The 19,061-nt window shown below is 39.6% G+C and overlaps 1 protein-coding gene across 1 annotated transcript; it reads left to right on the top strand.

Annotated features, from left to right (window-relative positions):
* Positions 1-12,527: 12,527 nt before the first annotated feature.
* LOC107831922 (HVA22-like protein e) lies at positions 12,528-17,680 on the top strand. The gene is made up of 5 exons (XM_016659718.2): positions 12,528-16,520; positions 16,625-16,651; positions 16,768-16,890; positions 16,996-17,155; positions 17,427-17,680. The coding sequence occupies exons 1-5, from the start codon at positions 16,474-16,476 to the stop codon at positions 17,445-17,447; spliced, it is 378 nt and encodes a 125-aa protein (XP_016515204.1). The 5' UTR covers positions 12,528-16,473; the 3' UTR covers positions 17,448-17,680.
* The last annotated feature ends 1,381 nt before the right edge of the window (positions 17,681-19,061 follow it).

The raw sequence follows: 19,061 nt of genomic DNA, 5'->3' as shown, positions 1-19,061 counted from the left end.
AGAAGCGGTCCCGTAAGTACGAAGTTTGGGCCACAGGTGCAGCTGATCAGTGCTTAAGTGATTTCTGCATAAGCGGGCTCTTCTCCACAGAAGCGAATTCGCAGGTGCGGCAGGTGAGTCCGTAGGAGCGAAAAGGGCTGGGTAGAGATTTAAAAATCGAGGGCTTGAGTCTTCTTCTCATTTTGAGAGTTTTGGGGTGCGGACTATGGCAATTTTGGAGTGGCCTTCACCTAGATTGAAAGGTAAGTGAATTTTGATCACTTTTATCCATGTGTTTTTATTTCCAATTGATTTTTCCCCATAGATTTGGTGTTTTTGAAGTGAAAATTGGGGATTTTTGACCCATGTGTTGGAGAGTTAAATGTGGGGATTTGAGTGACGATTTGGTGTCGGAATTTGATAAATTTGGTATGGTTGGAGTCGTGGTTGAATGGGCTTCCAGATTTTTATAACTTTTATTGGATTCCGAGACGTGGGCTCGAGGGTCGACTTTTGAGTTGACTTTTTGACTTTTGATTAAGATCTTAGTATTTTCATATGAAATTAATTCCTTTAGCTCGTGTTGATTATATCGAATTGTTTGTGTCTAGATTCGAGGCATTCGAAGGCCGATTCGTAAGGCAAGGGCTTATTGGAATAGAGATTTACACGATTTGAGGTAAGTAATACTTCTAAACTTGGTTCTGAGGGTATGAAACCCTGAGTTATGTGTATGTGATTGGCATTGAAGTGACACATAAGCTAGAGGACGGGTGTGTGAGCGTGCACCATAGTAATTGTTATTTAGTCGATTCCATGGAACTATATAGCTATCTTATCTGAACATTATTACTGTACTCTTTGTGTTAGAGCACTAGAGCTGTGATTTATGCTAGAAAACAAGTTTAGGTTATATGCTTGTACTATTGGGACCCATAGTAGTCGATCTTTGCTGTTGATATATTTGCTTAGGTTCTGTTATGTACTCAATTGCATTCATCATTGTATATCATATCTCAGTCTCCGTTACCGTATATTGTCACATCTTGTATCATTGATTTGGGCTGCTTAGCATGAGTGTTGTAAGCTCGAGAGACTGGAGAGATTGATGACTGAATGAGGTTGAGGGCATATTTGTGAGTGACATTTATGGGATCGGGCTACACGCCGTAGCAGACTTTATTGATTCATGCCAGGATTTGGCTTATTATAGCGCTTATGTTGGATCTGCCCCTCCGGAGTCTGCACACCCACAGTGAGCGCAGTTGCTATTGATTCATTTGTATTGGGTTAGATCTGCCCTGGATATTATTGCATTTGGTTGGATCTGTCCTGGGCTGGATCTGCCATGTACAGTGCTGAGTGATTGAGTGTGATGAGTGAGAATTGTGACAATCAGGTTGAGTACTCTGAGAGTATGAGTACGTGAGGCTTTCAATGTGTTGCATCACAAACGACATGCATATTGGCATGTAGATATAGAGATGCCATATTCCTCATATCATTCAGACTTGACATATTTTATTCGTTGTGAGTTTAATTGCTAAATCGGGAAGCATGTCTAAATTCTTGTACCATTACTTGTAGATTATGAATTTTTAAGATATTACTGTCATATTTTCCGTAAATTTTCGTACTGTTAATTCTGTATGTGGGTTGTAATGTTCGAGCTCGTCACTACATTCACTCTAAAGGTTAGAGTTGTTACTTATTGAGTTGGTTGTACTCACGCTACACCCTGCACTTCGTGTGCAGATCCAGGTGTTTCGGGGTACAATGGTTGCTGATTCTCAAAGTTCAGTCATTCGGAGATTATCAAGGTAGCTGTTATGGCGTCCGCGGACCTTGACTCCCTTCCCCCTATCCCTCAGTTTTAATTTTTCTTAGTCGGTGTTCCAGACTTTGTATTTGTATAGATACTCATGTACTCTGTGACACCCAGGTTTTGGAAAACTTCTGTATTGAGTTATGACGTTTTCATCCGATTTTTATGAGGATTTCACTTATTTAAATATGTTTTAGTATATTCTGAATTTGAAAGAGTTAGTATGTATGAGTTGTCGACTTGCCTAGTATCATGATAGGCGCCATCATGGCAAGTCGAGTTTAGGGTCGTGACAAGTTGGTATCAGATCCTAGATTGCATAGGTCTCACAAGTCATAAGCAAGTTTAGTAGAGTCTTGCGGATCGGTACGGAGACGTTTGTACTTATCTTCGAGAGGTTGCCGAACCCTTAGGAAAACTTCACATTCTTGTATTCTTGTTGTGCGAATTTATTGATTTCGGGAACTAAACTTCTGTTATTCTATTCTCTCATAGATGATGAGGACACGTGCTACCGGACTGGACGGACAACCACCAGTACTACCGGCTAAGGCCACGAGAGGCTGGGGTCGGAGTAGGGGTCACAGTAGGGGCCGAGGTACAGTTCGTACAGCAGCTAGAGCAGCACCTGCAGATCCAAATGTTGCTCCAGCTCAGGAGCAGGTTCTAGATATGGTTGATCCAGTGGGGCCAGCTCAGGCACCAGTTGTGCCCATTGTGATTCCAGGCCTTCAGGAGGCTCTAGCCCAGATATTGACTGTTTGCACTAGCCACTTCATAGGACGGGGGATGTACTCAGACTCCCGTTGCCCGTACTATAAAGCAGGTGAAGTAGATACTTCAGACATCGGGGGTACTACCAGCCCAGCCGGTTACAGCTGCTCAGGCTCAGGTGGGTCCCAATATGTCTGATGAGGAGCAGAAGAGGCTAGAGAGATTTGGGAGGCTCAGGCCTCTATCATTTAGTGGGGCTGAGTTAGAGGATGCTAAGGACTTCTTGGATAGGTGCCAGCGGATTCTTTGCACGGCGGGTATTCTAGAGACTAGTGGAGTCTCCTTTACTACTTTTCTCTTATCAGGGGATGCCTTCAGATGGTGGGAGGCCTATGAGAGGAGCAGGTCAGTCGGTGCTGCACCACTTTCATGGCATGAGTTTTTCGTTCTCTTTTTGGAGAAGTTTGTTCCACAGACCCGCAGGTAGGAGCTATGCGGGCAGTTTGAGCAGCTACGTCAGGAGGGCATGTCTATGACCTAGTACGAGATGAGGTTTTTAGAGTCATCTCGTCACGCAGTTTGATTGGTTCCCACTGAGAGGGAGAGGATTAGGAGGTTCATTGATGGCCTCAACTATCAGTTGCATTTTGTTATGACTCGGGAGAGTGTATCGGGTGCTAGGTTCGATGAGGTGGTTAATAGTGCTCGGCGGCTACAGATGATCCGTAGTCAAGAGCGTGAGGAGAGGGAGGCCAAGAGGCCTTGTGGTTCGGGTGGTTTCAGCGATGTTTCTTCCAGGGGTCAGTTCCACCACAGCAGGAGTCTTCTTTATAGGCCCGCTCAGATGGCTTGTCCAGTTCATCATGGCGTATCAGCTAGCCATGGATTATACAGTGCTCGACCAGGTCAGTCATCTCTCAGTTCAGTCCCAGCTCAGAGTTCATATCGTACACCTTCAGTTCGAGCAGCTACATCAGGAGGGCATGTCTATGACCCAGTACGAGATGAGGTTTTTAGAGCCATCTCGTCACGCAGTTTGATTGGTTCCCACTGAGAGGGAGAGGATTAGGAGGTTCATTGATGGCCTCAACTATCAGTTGCATTTTGTTATGACTCGGGAGAGTGTATCGGGTGCTAGGTTCGATGAGGTAGTTAATTTTGCTCGGCGGCTAGAGATGGTTCGTAGTCAAGAGCATGAGGAGAGGGAGGCCAAGAGGCCTTGTGGTTCGGGTGGTTTCAGCGGTGTTTCTTCCAGGGGTCAGTTCCACCACAGTAGGAGTCTTCTTTATAGGCCCGCTCAGATGGCTCGTCCAGTTCATCATGGCGCATCAGCTAGCCATGGATCATACAGTGCTCGACCAGGTCAGTCATCTCTCAGTTCACTCCCAGCTCAGAGTTCATATCGTACAACTTTAGTTCAGGGTTCATCTGCACCAGGTTCTTCTGGTAGTTATTCCGGTTCTCGGGGTCCGCCTCAGTACTTGCCACCATTTTCCCAAAGGGGTTGTTTTGAGTGTGGAGAGTTGGGTCATGTGAAGAAGTATTGTCCCCGCCTTACGGGAGGTCCAGTTTAGCAGAGGAGTCAGGCTGCGCCTTCAGCACCAGTTACTTCACCACCCGCCCAGCCAGCTCGGGGTGGTTCTCAAGCAGCTAGGGGTCGCCCTAGAGGGGAGGTCAATCAGGTGGCAATCAGGCTCGATTTTATGCTATTCCTGCCAGGTCAGCTGTCATTTCTTTAAGCACAGTGATCACAAGTATTATCTCAGTATGCCGTAAGGATGCTTCTATATTATTTGACCCCGGTTCCACTTATTCATATGTATCATCATATTTTTCTCATTATCTGGATATGACCCGTACGTCCTTAGCTTCATCTATTCATGTATCTATGCCATTGGACGATACTATTATTGTGGACCGTGTATATCGGTAGTGTGTAGTGACTATTGGGGAATTGGAGACTAGAGTTGATCTCTTATTGCTTAGTATGGTTGATTTCAACGTGATTTTGGGTATAGATTGGTTGTCTCCATGTCATGCCATTCTTGATTGTCACACTAAGATCATGACATTAGCGATGCCGGGGTTGCCAAGGATCGAGTGGAGAGGTTCTCTAGAATATGTTCCCAGCAGGGTGATTTCTTATTTAAAAGCCCAACGGATGGTTGGGAAGGGGTGTCTGTCATATTTGGCCTTTGTGAGGGATATTGGTATTGATACCCCTACTGTTGATTCTATTCCGGTGGTGCGAGACTTTCCGGGTGTGTTTCCTGCAGACTTGTCGGGCATGACATCCGATAGGGATATTGATTTTGGTATTGATTTGGTGTCGGGAACTTAGCCCATTTCTATTCCTCCCCATCGTTGACACCAGCTGAGTTGAAGGAATTGAAAGAGCAGCTTCAGGAACTTCTTGATAAGGGGTTTATTAGTCCTAGTGTGTTGCCTTGGGGTGCACCGGTTCTGTTTGTGAAGAAGAAGAATGGTACTATGCGGATGTGCATCGACTATAGGCGGTTGAACAAAGTTACAATCAAGAACAAGTATTATTTGTCACGCATTGATGATATATTTGACCAGTTTCAAGGAGCGAGGGTGTTCTCTACAATTGATTTGAGGTCTGGGTATCAACAGTTGAAGATTCGGGACTCAGATATTCTAAAGACGGTATTCAGGACCTGTTATGGTCACTATAAGTTCCTTGTGATGTCTTTTGGGCTGGCCAACTCCCCAGCAACATTCATGCATCTGATGAACAGTGGATTTCAGCCATATCTCGACTCGTTTGTCATAGTATTCATTGATGATATCCTGGTGTACTCATGTAGCCAGCAGGAGCATGCCCAGCATTTGAGGATTGTATTACATCGGCCGAGGGAGGAGAAGCTTTATGCCAAGTTCTCCAAGTGTGAATTTTGGCTTAGTTCGGTGGCGTTCTTGGGGCACGTGGTGTCCAGTGAGGGGATTAAGGTGGATCCAAAGAAGATAGAGGCGGTTCAGAGTTGGTCCAGACCGTCCTCAGCTACTGATATTCGGAGCTTTCTCGGCTTGACCGGTTATTATTGTCATTTTGTGGAGGGTTTCTCGACGATTGTAGTGCCTTTGACCAATTTGACCTAGAAGGGTGCTCCTTTCAGGTGGTCGGATGAGTGTGAGCAGAGCTTTCAGAAGCTCAAGACTGCCTTGATCACAGCTCTAGTTCTAGTTTTGCATTCAGCGTCAGGCTCTTATACAGTGTATTGTGATGCTTCTTGGATCGGTATCGGGTGTGTCTTGATGTAGGAGGGTAGAGTAATTGCGTATACTTCGCGTCAATTGAAGCCTCATGAGAAGAACTACCTTTTTCATGATTTGGAGTTGGCAGTCATCATTCATGTATTGAAGATTTGGAGGCATTATCTTTATGGTGTGTCTTGTGAGGTATTTACGGATCATCGAAGTCTCCAGCACTTGTTCAAACAGAAGGATCTAAATTTGAGGCAACGGAGATGGTTGGAGCTTCTAAAGGACTATGATATTACCATTTTGTATCATCCCGAGAAGGCAAATGTAATGGTCGATGCCTTGAGTAGAAAGGTGGTGAGTATGGGTAGCCTTGTATTTATTCCTGTTGGTGAGAGACCATTTGCAGTTGATGTTCAGGCCTTGGCCAACCAGTTTGTGATATTAGATGTTTCGGAGCCCAGCCGGGTTCTAGCTTGTGTCATTTCTCGGTCTTTCTTGTATGATCGCATCAGAGAGCGCCAGTATGATGATCCCTAGTTGCTTGTCCTTAAGGACACGGTTCGGCACGGTGATGCCAAGGAAGTTACTATTGGAGATGATGGGGTGATGGGGTGATGGGTTGTTGGGGATGCAGGGTCGGATTTGTGTGCCTAATGTAGATGGGTTACGTGAGTTAATTCTTAAGAAGGCCCAAAGTTTGCGGTATTCCATTCATCTGGGCGTCGTGAAGATGTATCATGACTTGAGACAACTCTATTGGGTGGATGAGGATGAAGAAGGATATAGTGGGGTTTGTAGCTCGGTGCCTAAATTGTCAGCAAGTGAAGTATGAGTATCAGAGACCTGACGGATTGCTTCAGAGGCTTGAGATTCCGGAGTGGAAATGGGAGCGTATCACCGTGGATTTTGTAGTTGGGCCCACACGGACATCGAGGAAGTTTGATGCTATATGGGTGATTGTGAATCGGTTGACCAAGTTCGCGCATTTTATTCCAGTTGGGACTACTTATTCTTCGGAGCGATTGGCTGAGATCTACATCCGCAAGACTGTTCGCCTTCACGGTGTGCCGGTGTCCATCATATCAGATCGGGGCACGCAATTTACATCACAATTTTGGAGAGCATTGCAGCGAGAGTTGGGCACCCATGTTGAGTTGAGTACAGCATTCCACCCTCAGACGGACAGACAGTTTGAGTGCACTATTCAGATATTAGAGGATATGCTACGCGCTTGTGTCATAGATTTCGGGGGTTCATGGGATCAGTTTCTACCGCTTGTAGAGTTTGCCTATAACAACAACTAATAATCGAGCATTCATATGGCTACGTATGAGGCTCTATATGGGAGACAATGTCGCTCACTGCTGGGATGGTTTGAGCCGGGTGAGGCTAGGTTGTTGGGTACTAACTTGGTTCAGGATGCTTTGGACAAGGTTAAATTGATTCAGGATCGGCTTCACACGGTGCAGTCTAGACAGAAGAGTTATGCCAATCGAAAGGTTTGTGATGTTGCTTACATGGTGGGGGAGAAGGTACTACCCAAGGTTTCCCCCATAAAGGGTGCTATGAGGTTCGGGAAGAAGGGAAAGTTGAGCCCTCGGTATATTAGGTCGTTTGAGGTGCTTCAGAGGATTGGAGAAGTGGCTTACAAGCTTGCCTTACCGCCTAGTCTGTCGAGTGTTCATCCAGTATTTCATGTTTTTATGCTCCAAAAGTATGTCGGCGATCCATCTCATGTTTTGGATTTCAGCATGGTTCAGTTGGATGGTGATTTGATTGATGTGGAGTCGGCGGCCATTTTGGATTGGCAGGTTCGAAGTTGAGGTCGAAAGACATAGCTTCAGTGAAGGTGTAGTAGAGAGGACAACCAGTTGAGGACGCTACTTTGGAGACCGAGCGGGAGATGCGGAGAAGATATCCACGCCTATTTGAGACTCCATGTATGTTTCTAGACCCGTTCGAGGACGAACATTTGTTTAAGAGGGGAAGGATGTAACGATCCGGCTGGTAGTTCTGAGTGTTGTAGTCCCGTTCCCCCATTTACTGCTTATTTTATGCTCAACTATTGTTATGTGACTTGTCGGGGTAGTTTATTTGGTTCCGGGGATGTTCCAGAACTGGTTGAGACACTTAGTCTCAAGGTATAAAGCTTAAGTTAACAATATTAACCGGATGTTGACTTATGTGTAAATGACTCCGGAATGGAGTTTTAATAGTTTCAATAGCTCTGTTGGGTGATTTCGGACATAAGAGTGTGTCCGGATAGTGATTTGGAGGTTCGTAGTTGATTTTGGCTTGAAATAGCGAAAGTTGGAAAATTAGAAGTTTTGGAAATTGAGAAGTTTGGCCAAGAGTTGACGTTGTGGTTACTGGGCTCGGAGTTTGGTTCCGGGAGTTGGGGTGGGTCCGTTGTGTCATTTATGACTTGTGTGCAAAATTTGAGGTCAATCGGACTTGATTTGATAGGTTTTGGCATCACTTGTAGAAGTTGGAATTTTCTAGTTTTCATTAAGCTTTAATTGAGGTGTGATTCGTGTTTTTGATGTTGTTTGATGTGATTTGAGGCCTCGACTAAGTTCGTATCGTGTTTTGGGATGTGTTGATATGTTTGGATGGGGTCCCGGAGGCCTCGGGAGTGATTCGGATTGGATTTTGGAATTTTGGAAGAGCTAGTATGATCAGGTCTGGTGCAACCGCACCTGCGAGGGTGCGAAGCCGCAGAAGCGGCTAAGGGGTCGCAGGTATGGTTCAGCGTGTGTTGGGCAGTGGTCGCAGGTGCAATGGATTTTCCGCATCTGCGAGCCCACAGATGCGACAGGGTCTCCGCATATGCGATTTTTGGTAGGAAAGGCTGAGGTCGCAGAAGCGGTCCCGCAGGTGTAAAGTTTGGGCCGCAGGTGCGGCCGGTCGATGCTTAAGTGATTTCCACATAAGCGGAGCCGCAGGTGCGGCAGATGAGTCCGCAGGAGCGAAAAGGCTGGGCAGAGATTTAAAAATCGAGGGTTTGAGTCTTCTTCTCATTTTGAGAGTTTTGGTGTGCGGACTTAGGCGATATTTGGAGAGGCCTTCACCTAGATTGAAAGGTAAGTGAATTTTGATCACTTTTGTCCATGTATTTTGATTTGGTGTTTTTCCTCCATAGATTTTTCCCTATAGATTTGGTGTTTTTTAAGTGAAAATTGGGAATTTTTGACCCATGTGTTGGAGAGTTAAATGTGGGGATTTGAGTGACGATTTCGTGCCAGAATTTGGTAATTTTGTGTGGTTGGACTCCTGGTTGAATGGCTTCCAGATTTTTGTAACTTTTATTGGATTCCGAGACATGGGCCCGGGGGTCCACTTTTGAGTTGACTTTTTGACTTTTGATTAAGATCTTAGTATTTTCATATAAAATTGATTCCTTTAGCTCGTGTTCATTGTATCGAATTGTTTGTGTCTAGATTCGAGGCATTCAGAGGCCGATTCGCGAGGCAAGGGCTTATTGGAGTAGAGATTTGCATGGTTTGAGGTAAGTAACACTTCTAAACTTGGTTCTAAGGGTATGAAACCCCGAGTTACATGTATGTGATTGGTGTTGAGTTGGCGCACAAGCTAGGTAACGGGTGTGTGGGCATGCACCATAGTAATTGTCATTTAGTCGATTGCATGGAACCGTGTAGCTATCTTATCTGAACATTATTACTGTACTCTATGTGTTAGAGCACTTGAGTTGTGATTTATGCTAGAAAACGTATTTAGGCTATATGCTGGTACTATTGAGACCCACAGTGGTCGATCTTTGCTATTGAGTTATTCGCTTAATTTCTATTATGTACTCAGTCCCAATCAATATTGCATATCATATCTTAGTCTCCGTTACCGTATATTGTCATATCTTGTATCATTGATTTGGGCTGCTTAGCATGAGTGTTGAGAGCCTGAGAGACTAGAGAGATTGATGACTAAGTGAAGCCGAGGGCTTGTTTGTGAGTGACATTTATGGTATCGGGCTGCACGCTGCAGCAGACTTTATTGATTCGTGCCAGGATTTGGCTTATTATAGTGCTTGGGCTGGATCTGCCCCTCCGGAGTATGCACACCCACAGTGAGCACAGTTGCTATTGATTCATTTGCATTGGGTTAGATCTGCCCTGGATATTATTGCATTTGGCTTGATCTGTCCTGGGCTTATTTGCATTTGGGCTAGTTCTGTCGTGAGCTGGATTTACCCTGTACAGTGCTGAGTGATTGAGTGTGATGAGTGAAAATTGAGACAGTCAGGTTGAGTACTCCGAGAGTGTGAGTACGCGAGGCTTTCATTGTGCTGCATCACATACGATATGCATATTGGCATGTAGATATAGAGATGCCATATTCCTCATATCATTCAAACTTGATATATTTTATCTGTTTTGAGTTTAATTGCTAAACCAGAAAGCATGTCTAAATTCTTGTACCATTACCTGTAGATTATGAATTTCTGAGATATTACTGTCATATTTTCCATAAATTTCCGTACTGTTAATTTTGTATGTGGGTTGTAATGTTTGAGCTCGTCAGTTCATCACTACTTTCAGTCCAAAGGTTAGATTTGTTACTTATTGAGTTTGTTGTACTCACGCTACACCCTGCACCTTGGTGTGCAGATCCAGGTATTTTCGGGTATGGTGGTTGCTGATTCTCAGAGTTCAATCATTCGGAGATTATCGAGGTAGTTGCCCTGGCGTCCACAGACCTTGACTCTCCTCCCCCTATCCCTCATATTTACTTATTCAATTTCAGTTTTTCTTAGTCAGTGTTCCAGACTTTGTATTTATATAAATGCTCATGTACTCGGTGACACCCTGGTTTTGGATAATTTCGATATTGAGTTATGACGTTTTCATCCGGTTTTGTGAGGATTTCACTTATTTAAATTTGTTTTAGTATATTCTGAATTTGAAAGAGTTAGTATGTATGAGTTATCGGCTTGTCTAGTATCATGATAAGCGTCATCACGACAAGTCGTATTTTGGGTTGTGATAGTTAAGTCCCTTCTATGACCAGATTCTAGATTGTTTTTTTCTTTTTATTTTTGTATGGCAGTTTGACGGGTTTATTCAAACATCTTTTGGTTTGGGCCATTTGGGCTTAATGTAGTACAACTTATCAATTAATATAAATTTCTATTTTTGGGTTGTATTTGTCTTTTTAAGGATGGATAATTTTAATTGAATTAAACGTTTGAGCTCTTGACATTATACAAGTATTAATGTAGCCCATGTGGCTATGAGTTTGATATTGCTTAATTTTCACTTTTGACTCTACTAATGCTTTATTTTTTTTATGATGCCAAAAGAAAAAAGTCAAGGATGTGCACATATGCTGATCAACAAACATGGTCTTTATGAACTTGAATTGATATTGTATTGAAAAGTATATGTGTTTACATGAATTAAAATATTTTATGCCTATCTATCTATAGGATTGCGAATAAATAGAAGATCAGTCCATTACACTTGTACAAATATGGACAATCTGAAGAACAGTGGTGACAGTAAAGTGATTCTTAAGCTAAAGACCGTAGATATGTGACTAAGACATCCGAGTAATGTTGAGCAGAGATGCACATAAGTTTGTCATCATCAAAAAAGAAAAATATATTGAGCTAAGCATATTCTAGCATGGATGTGTTTTGATGATTGACAAACTAAGATCAACTATATTGAAAGAAACAAATTTCATGGACAAGATATTATGCTACTAAACTGTTAAATATATAAAATATGCAGATGTCAAAAGAACCAGGTTCGTAGCAGGTTGATGATCAGACACAAAATGATAGAATACATGTGCAAGTTAGACTCGAGAAGAAGGCCAATTCGTGGAGAAACAAGCAAAGATCTTAGCTGGAAGGATTTGTGTTCTAAAAGGGTTTTCAATAAATAAGGATAAACTTGCATAGAAGGAAAAGGTTGAGGTGGTAGAACCAAATAAGAAAATCAGATCAAAGTAGGAGAGATTTTCTTTAACCGAAATATTTTAAGTTTTGGAGCATTAATTGAAAAAATAATTCGGGCACCCTCACATCTATAAAAAAGAGATCTATTCCTAACGTTGAGAACTTAAGCTATTCGCACAAAATCAAGCATATTACTCTTGGCAATAGTATTCACGACAAGAAGTTGCTCTCAAGGGATTCAAGCTGCTCCACCATAGAACTTGTTCCTGAAGACGAAACTGCTTAGTTGTTTAGTTGTTAGGTTGAATATATTGTTCTTGATTGTAACCTATTTTGCTTTTAAGAAGTGTAATCATAGGTTAGCCCAAAAATATTGAAGTTTCCAATTTGTTTTCTAGACTAGATTTAGTTTAGAAAGGGGTTGTTATAATCATAAGTTATATTGATTGAGTTGTAACCTAAAATCGCTCTTTGAAGTTGGTGAAACTTTGAAGGTAAATCCTATAAGGATAGGTCGTGATTTTTATTCTCTCGCTATGTTCTTTACATTCTGCACTTTACTAGTTGTTTGTCTCTTTTGGGCATATCAAAGAATTAGGTTCTTTGATTAGCAAATATCGTGTAAGACAAAATTTACCCTCCCTCTTATGTCTAGGTGCAAGTTAAAAAAAATATAGTTATTTTATCATTTCTTAATTTAGGTACAGTTAGTTAATATACTTATCTTTATAGTATTTGATTTAATCTTGAGAGAAAACAAAAAAGAAAGTGGAAAATGAAATCCAATGAAACTTTGCCACGCGGCAAGATGCCCTGCACTTCCACAACGTCCATACATTCACAGGACTCTCACATTTTACTTTTGAAGGCACACAGATAGATACACATACAAAATTCACTCAACACAGACTGTTCGTTTACCAATTCTCAGAGAGCATACTCGTCGGCAGATCCCACTTTTCACTCACAGATGAACTCACACACAACACACACACTGAAAGAGGTCCCTCAGCCGCCGTCCAAACACCAGAGCACACCCCATTTTTACACACTATAGCTCACAAAGAACATACACAGAGAGCCAACAACTCCACTGTCCGCCGCCCACCTTCACCACTTTACACCCAAAAGTGGCGCAGTCACTTTGCAATTTCAGTTTGTTAAGCTTCGGCGAGTTCAAAACTTCGGAGTTCTCTGTTTTTATCAAAAACTGCTGAAAGCTTAAAGGTCCATCGTCTCTAAATTTAATCTTCTCATTTCCTGGTTTTATGATTCCTTGAAGTTCTTAATTTTATTTCTGTTTGTTCTAATTGGCCGTCCAAATTAACTCTGCTTTCAAGTGTCATTTGCTATAATTATTATCGACTACGTGTGGGCCGGGTGGCAGGGCTGAAAATTTGGCCAAATGCACACATATTCATTCTCCTATTCACATATTAGCCCATACTTATTTTATCATGAAATTTCAAATTAAAAATTTTAATCTCAAGACAATTCAAAATATTTTTATCCCACAAAATTAAAATTCAGAACAAACTGGTTAATTCTTATACACCAGTTGTTACCTGGTGTCATTTCTACCTGAAATTGAAGGCAGGATTTTGGTCCTATGTCACTAAATGTCAAAACATTGTTTTTGGGCTTCTAATGGTTTCTCCTGTATTATTCTGTTGATTTGTAGGACTAGGAGCATGCATAGGCGTGTTCACAAACCATAGGCAAACTTGGGATATCATCGGGGTTTATAGGCAAACTTTAGATCCATTTGATTGCTTGTGTTTTTACTTGCTTTCGAAATTTCATGTATTCATTTTCGGAAAATGTCCCAAGTATATCTTAGCTAGTAAATTTTTTCGCCCTTCGAAAACCTCAATAAATTTAGAAATAATATCTTTAGAAATTAAGTTTTTTAGGTATATACATTTAAAATCAATAATCTATTAATTAAATCACAAATGTTTTTGGAATTAGAGTTTATATTAACCTGCATTGTTCGTTACCAAAATTTCATATAAAAAAGGGAAAAAACAAAAAAAGTACTTTTTATATAAATGATTAGTTTATTTATGTATTTACTTTATTTTCGTTCATAAGATAATAAATATTTTTTTTTCTCTAAACTTTTATATTCATCAAATAACATGAAATAAAAAATGAATATATATTTTTAATTTAAATAAGTCATGACATTCCCATAGTTTGTCCATTGAATTGCATTTTTGTTATGTGTTTCTTTCCTAATCTTTTCCTTCTTCATACTCTTTTATTGCTATTTTCCTACCATTTTCTATTTTTTAATTTCCCTCTCAATGACGGAAAAATAAATTCCGTCTCAATCCTACTCCTACTCTATTGCTTTTTCTTCTTACAACCACTTTCTATATTAATTTTTTATTCTTTCTTTCACTGTCTCCATCTTTCCTCTTGTCCTCTTCAGTTTAACTCACTCAGTTTTATTATGCCAATTGTTCTGAAAACACCTTAAATGAGGGAAGCGAAGTTTACTTCAATTTGTATAGTTATTATGTAACACCTTACATAGTTGAAGGAAAAGTTGAAAACGTCAAGACTTCTTGGGCACAATGAGATAGAGAAATTGTTTTTTTTTTAAAAAAAAAGAAGTGATAAAATGATAGATAACAGTATACTATCTGATTTGGAGTAAATGTTCAACAAATCATCTTAAAAGGTGCTTATTATCAGTTATTGCAATACGAATCACACATTTGCATTAACATACTAATGACATTAAAATTAACCACAATTCTAATTTTAAATCTAGCATTAAGCCAACAGAGAAATTCAAAATAGAGAAAAGTCAAAATAATTGATTATTATTCCTTCAGCTGTCCCAAAAAGTCTAATATATATTTCGAGAGTCAAACTTCTTAATTCAGATGGCAAATTGAGATATAGAATCTCAAAAGTTTAAAATGGTGAAGCTTTTTAAAATTCTATATTTGAAAATTATATAAAAATTATTATTAGTCATAATAGTTAACAATTTAAAATACTTAAATGACATAAAAAATCGCACTAAAAAGCCACTCATTTGACACTCTGAAATTAAAAAAATATCAGCTTTTTTGGAGAGAGAGAATATTACTCCTATTGTCCCATTTATGTGATATTTTTTGTTTATTAAAATTTAAACTTCTTAGTTTTGACTTTTGACTATGAATTTGAATATAGAATTTTTAAATTTTTTAAAATAAAATTTAAAATCTACATAAAAAGTATCATATGTTATATTAATAATTAAAAATTCAAAATATTTAAAATATATATGAATGATTGCGGTCAAAAAATGATTCGTTCATAAAAGGGGAAGGGGACGGAGAGAGTACATACCAAATAAAAAATAAGCAAATTGTATATCCGGGAAGCATTAGTACAATTATCATATAAATAGAAAATCAAAGGATCGGAGCAACATAGAAATCTGAAATATTATGTGGAAAATTTAGAAACATGTTTAGTTTAAGCATCAAGTCTGATCCTCGAAGGGAAGATGCCTGTTAGATCTTCATATCTAAACCATGAGTAAACAGACAAAAAAAATGATGAAGACTATCAAACTAAACCACATACTCATCTGCCCATCTCACACTTAGGATACTGTCAGAAAAGTTAAAATTTTGATTTTGTCTGGGGACTTAAGATTTCTCATTATCAAATTACGTTGCTCGATCGGGAACTTTCAAAGGATTTCTCTCATAAGCTTTCGGATCTCTAAGGCTGTGATCTCTGTCAATTTTCGACGTTGACCATAGATCTTGCAACGGTAGTAGTCAGATTTTTGTCATTATATTGACGCTTATTATTGTAGACATAAAGACACGAACGGCGATATTACCGTGGAGAGAAAATCGGTATGAATGGCCTGCAGGTGTTACTGGAAAGTGGTATGGTTGTGTAGGTGTTGCCGGATGGATGCCGCTGTGAAGGAAAAAGGGACAAGAGATTTCTGTATATTCATAGTGTTGCACAAAGAGTAAAAGCGAACTTATTCCATAATTGTAATGTAATTGGGATGGCAATTACAAAATACGTAGAAATATGAGGAAGAGAAAAGGCGTGACTTTCAAGCGGAAGAGAAAGAGGCGTGACTTTTTAACTTTTAATAGATCACTTAGTTAAAGGGAAAAAAAGGCAAAAATCTGACAAAATAGGAAAATATCTATATATGTATTTCGAAAATGTCCCAAGTATATCTTAATAAAAGCGGAGGCCATTCACGGACAATATCACAGGATGGGATGTGATAGATCAAGATTATTTTCCTTTATTTCCATTTGGGTTATAATAACTATTTTGAACCTAATGTGCACATGCATTCTTGTTTTTGGTTTCAATCAAGTTATTTTCGTAAAGTTGTTTAATGTTGGTGTAAGAGATTGAGGGGTGCCTAAGAAATCTTTTTCTACTTTATGGGGGTGTGACATCTAAAAGAAGAATCTGACCCCTTTTCTATTCTTCCTTTCCTTTTTTCTTTTTTGAAAATAATGTACGTACGTGTCTATAGGTGTAAAAGTCAGATGCCTGGTCTGGTTGCAAACTTGAGCGACCGCCACGTATCTTGCCGCTTTCGTCTTATAACTTTGTGCTGTCAACATCTCTGTTGCTTGCTAACAAGTTAAGAAACTTCAATCCAAATCTAGTATTCTTTTGTCCTCATCTCTAAACTCCCTTGTCAGTTCTCACTGGTTGCAGATAACACAAACTTATAAGATCAGAAGACTCTTGTACTGTTCTCTAGCCTCGTAATTGCCCTTTCTTACTCAAGTTTCTTTTTTCAGCAGCAGATATCATGGGTAAATTCTTGACTGTAATCACCCACCTTCATACTCTTGCTGGGTAATTTTCCTTTTCATTTTTCATTTTCCATTTTCTTCTTTCCCTTTCTTGTGAAGCTTTAACTTCGTTCTGATTTTAATATTTTGGAAACGAACTCCATGCAGGCCAGTGGTGATGTTGCTCTATCCTCTGTAAGTACTCATTTCTTTTTCTTGAAAAAAAAAAATTGATCCTAAATGAGCACTCTCTATATAATTAATGCCTTTTTCGATGATCTGTTAAACATTTTTGTTTCGTATGAATAAAGATATGCATCTGTGGTGGCAATAGAGAGCACATCGAAGCTGGATGATGAGCAATGGCTTGCTTATTGGATTCTCTATTCTTTTCTCACTCTTATGGAGATGGTCCTTCAGCCCGTGCTTCAATGGTTCGCAACCTCCTAATTCTTAAACACCCCCCTAAGCAAAGAAAAATAACAATGTAATTTATTTTTTTTTTAAATACGTGGGTTGAATATTTATTTATGTTGTAGGATACCAATTTGGTATGATGTGAAGTTGGCGCTAGTGGCATGGCTGGTACTTCCACAGTTCAGGGGAGCTGCTTTTATTTATGACAAGTTTGTTAGGGAAAAGCTCATCAACAAATATGGAGCTTCATATTTCAGAGACAAGTCTCCCCCTCCAGCCAAGGTGATTGTCCTTTAATTTGTTTCTCATAAATAGATTATATAGTTTCGTTTATCTTTTAATTGTGGTAGTTAAAGGTATTAACTTTAATAAATTACAACGCGTTCATTTATTGCATTTCACAAAAAAGACTACAATACTGTACCGCATTTTCATGGCAATCTTTTTGAGAGAGAATAATATACCCATGAATGTAGGCAATATTTCTGATACCAAGTCAGTAAGTTGATTCTTGTAATTTATCTTCTTTTTGTTTTATTGGTTTTTGGGACAGGTGGAGCGTGAAACCCAGTGAGGATAGAGGAGGTGAAGGATTAATCTACATATGTGGAATTAAGCTTTCCTCTTTCGTTTTCTAATCAGCGAAGAATTACACTGTATTTTAGTGCTGTAGATCAAATGAGCAGATAATGTGGATGTCGTGAATGTTGTATCATCACTTTAATATATACAATCTGTTTGCTTGTTAACGAAAGTGTCTATATATATTCTTCCAATTATTTAGTCTGAGAGATGCATGTCCGGGATTAGAGCTTGAAATCTATTCTCATTAGAACGTAATTGTATCGCGAGTGTGTTCAAAGTAGTCGATCTGCATGTGTCGCAAAATGAGTGCATATGAAAAGCGGATGTGATTTAACGCCAGAACTGACTTATTTTAGAGCAAAAAATTGAAGTTTTTTTCCTTTGTGTTGTAAATCTCCAATACAGAGGAATATTCTCATTGGAGAGTAAGAAAAACTCCAAAGACTCAAAGGAACAGTTGATTGAAGCCGGCCTTCTTCTGTAAAACGAATCAAAACATGCCTGAGATCTGCTGCTCTTCCATGCCTTTTTAGAGTGAAATACTGTCAGGGCAGGCTATTCAAATTTACTATTCTTAATTTGAAGCATAACATGTAAATATATATGTAAAAGTGATGAACTAATTAAACTTTCAATGAATTTAGTGCTAAAGATTGAATTTATTAAGTTAAAACTACAAAATCATCTTATCAAGTTTAAATTTCTAAATTTGTTATACTTATTAAATGAAAATTCTGAATTCATACCAGGTTAAATGCTGAATCTGAATTTTCTTTTTACGGCTCATGATTGGCCTTTGAATTTACGGAACATGCAATGTTCGTGATTCAGCAGAAGCATGCCAAGATAACTAAAACAAGCTTTCTCATCTGTTTTAGTGTAAAAGATTACAAGCAGCAAGTTTTAACACTAAAAATAAGGGAGGGGAAAAAGGATCATTATAACTACAAGAACGAGAGAACAAGAACAAAAAGACCTTTGATGAAAGAAGAGAAATCACAGCGGGGAGACCGTAAATAGTACGAGAGAGGGAAACCTTAGATTTTCCGTTTGTATAATGTCACAAAAGGAACTTTGGGTGGGTATAATTTGATTTAAGGGTTGAAGCTATTTTGTTTCAACCATTTAGAAAGTTTACATGTTTTATATTTCAGTGGATTCATTTTCTAGACTCGTCCCAAACAAAGCTGAGTATGTCACTAGGTTGGACATTGCTATGTACGTTATGCTATGCGCTTAAAGCGGATAGATACTACATTTTCCGTAGGTATTACATCCAGTAGGTAAACTGTTTACCCGAAAATTGGTACAGTTGAATTTGTTCGTGGTTTCTAGACAGGTAGATTAATATGGCCCAAAGAAGTGTTGAATTAATCAATTTGGATGCCAAATACTTAGCCCAAAATGCAGATGGAACTATAGATCTGAAGAGCCCGAGGACAGAGTCTCCGGGCACAATAATAATAAGACCAACAAGCTAGAGAGAGAAAAATAGTATCAAGATGCTGTGTTAAAATATATTCTTTTATGTCCAAAAGACTGTCCTTACAATGGGCATTGAGCCTATTATTTATAGCTCAGTGGGCGTAATGGCCGGGCCCAC

The sequence above is a fragment of the Nicotiana tabacum genome, chromosome 21, assembly GCF_000715075.1.
Source record: "Nicotiana tabacum cultivar K326 chromosome 21, ASM71507v2, whole genome shotgun sequence".
Lineage (NCBI taxonomy): Eukaryota > Viridiplantae > Streptophyta > Magnoliopsida > Solanales > Solanaceae > Nicotiana > Nicotiana tabacum.
The sequence above is the reverse complement of the archived record's forward strand: the minus strand, read 5'-3'. Positions and strand labels throughout refer to the sequence as shown.

Bases quoted from the DNA above. Each gene is read 5' to 3' on its own strand.
- LOC107831922 (XM_016659718.2), top strand. From the start codon at position 16,474: ATGGGTAAATTCTTGACTGTAATCACCCACCTTCATACTCTTGCTGG. The intron at 16,521-16,624 runs GTAATTTTCCTT...AACTCCATGCAG, and splicing joins CACCTTCATACTCTTGCTGG to GCCAGTGGTGATGTTGCTCT. The intron at 17,156-17,426 runs GTGATTGTCCTT...TTTTTGGGACAG, and splicing joins AGTCTCCCCCTCCAGCCAAG to GTGGAGCGTGAAACCCAGTG.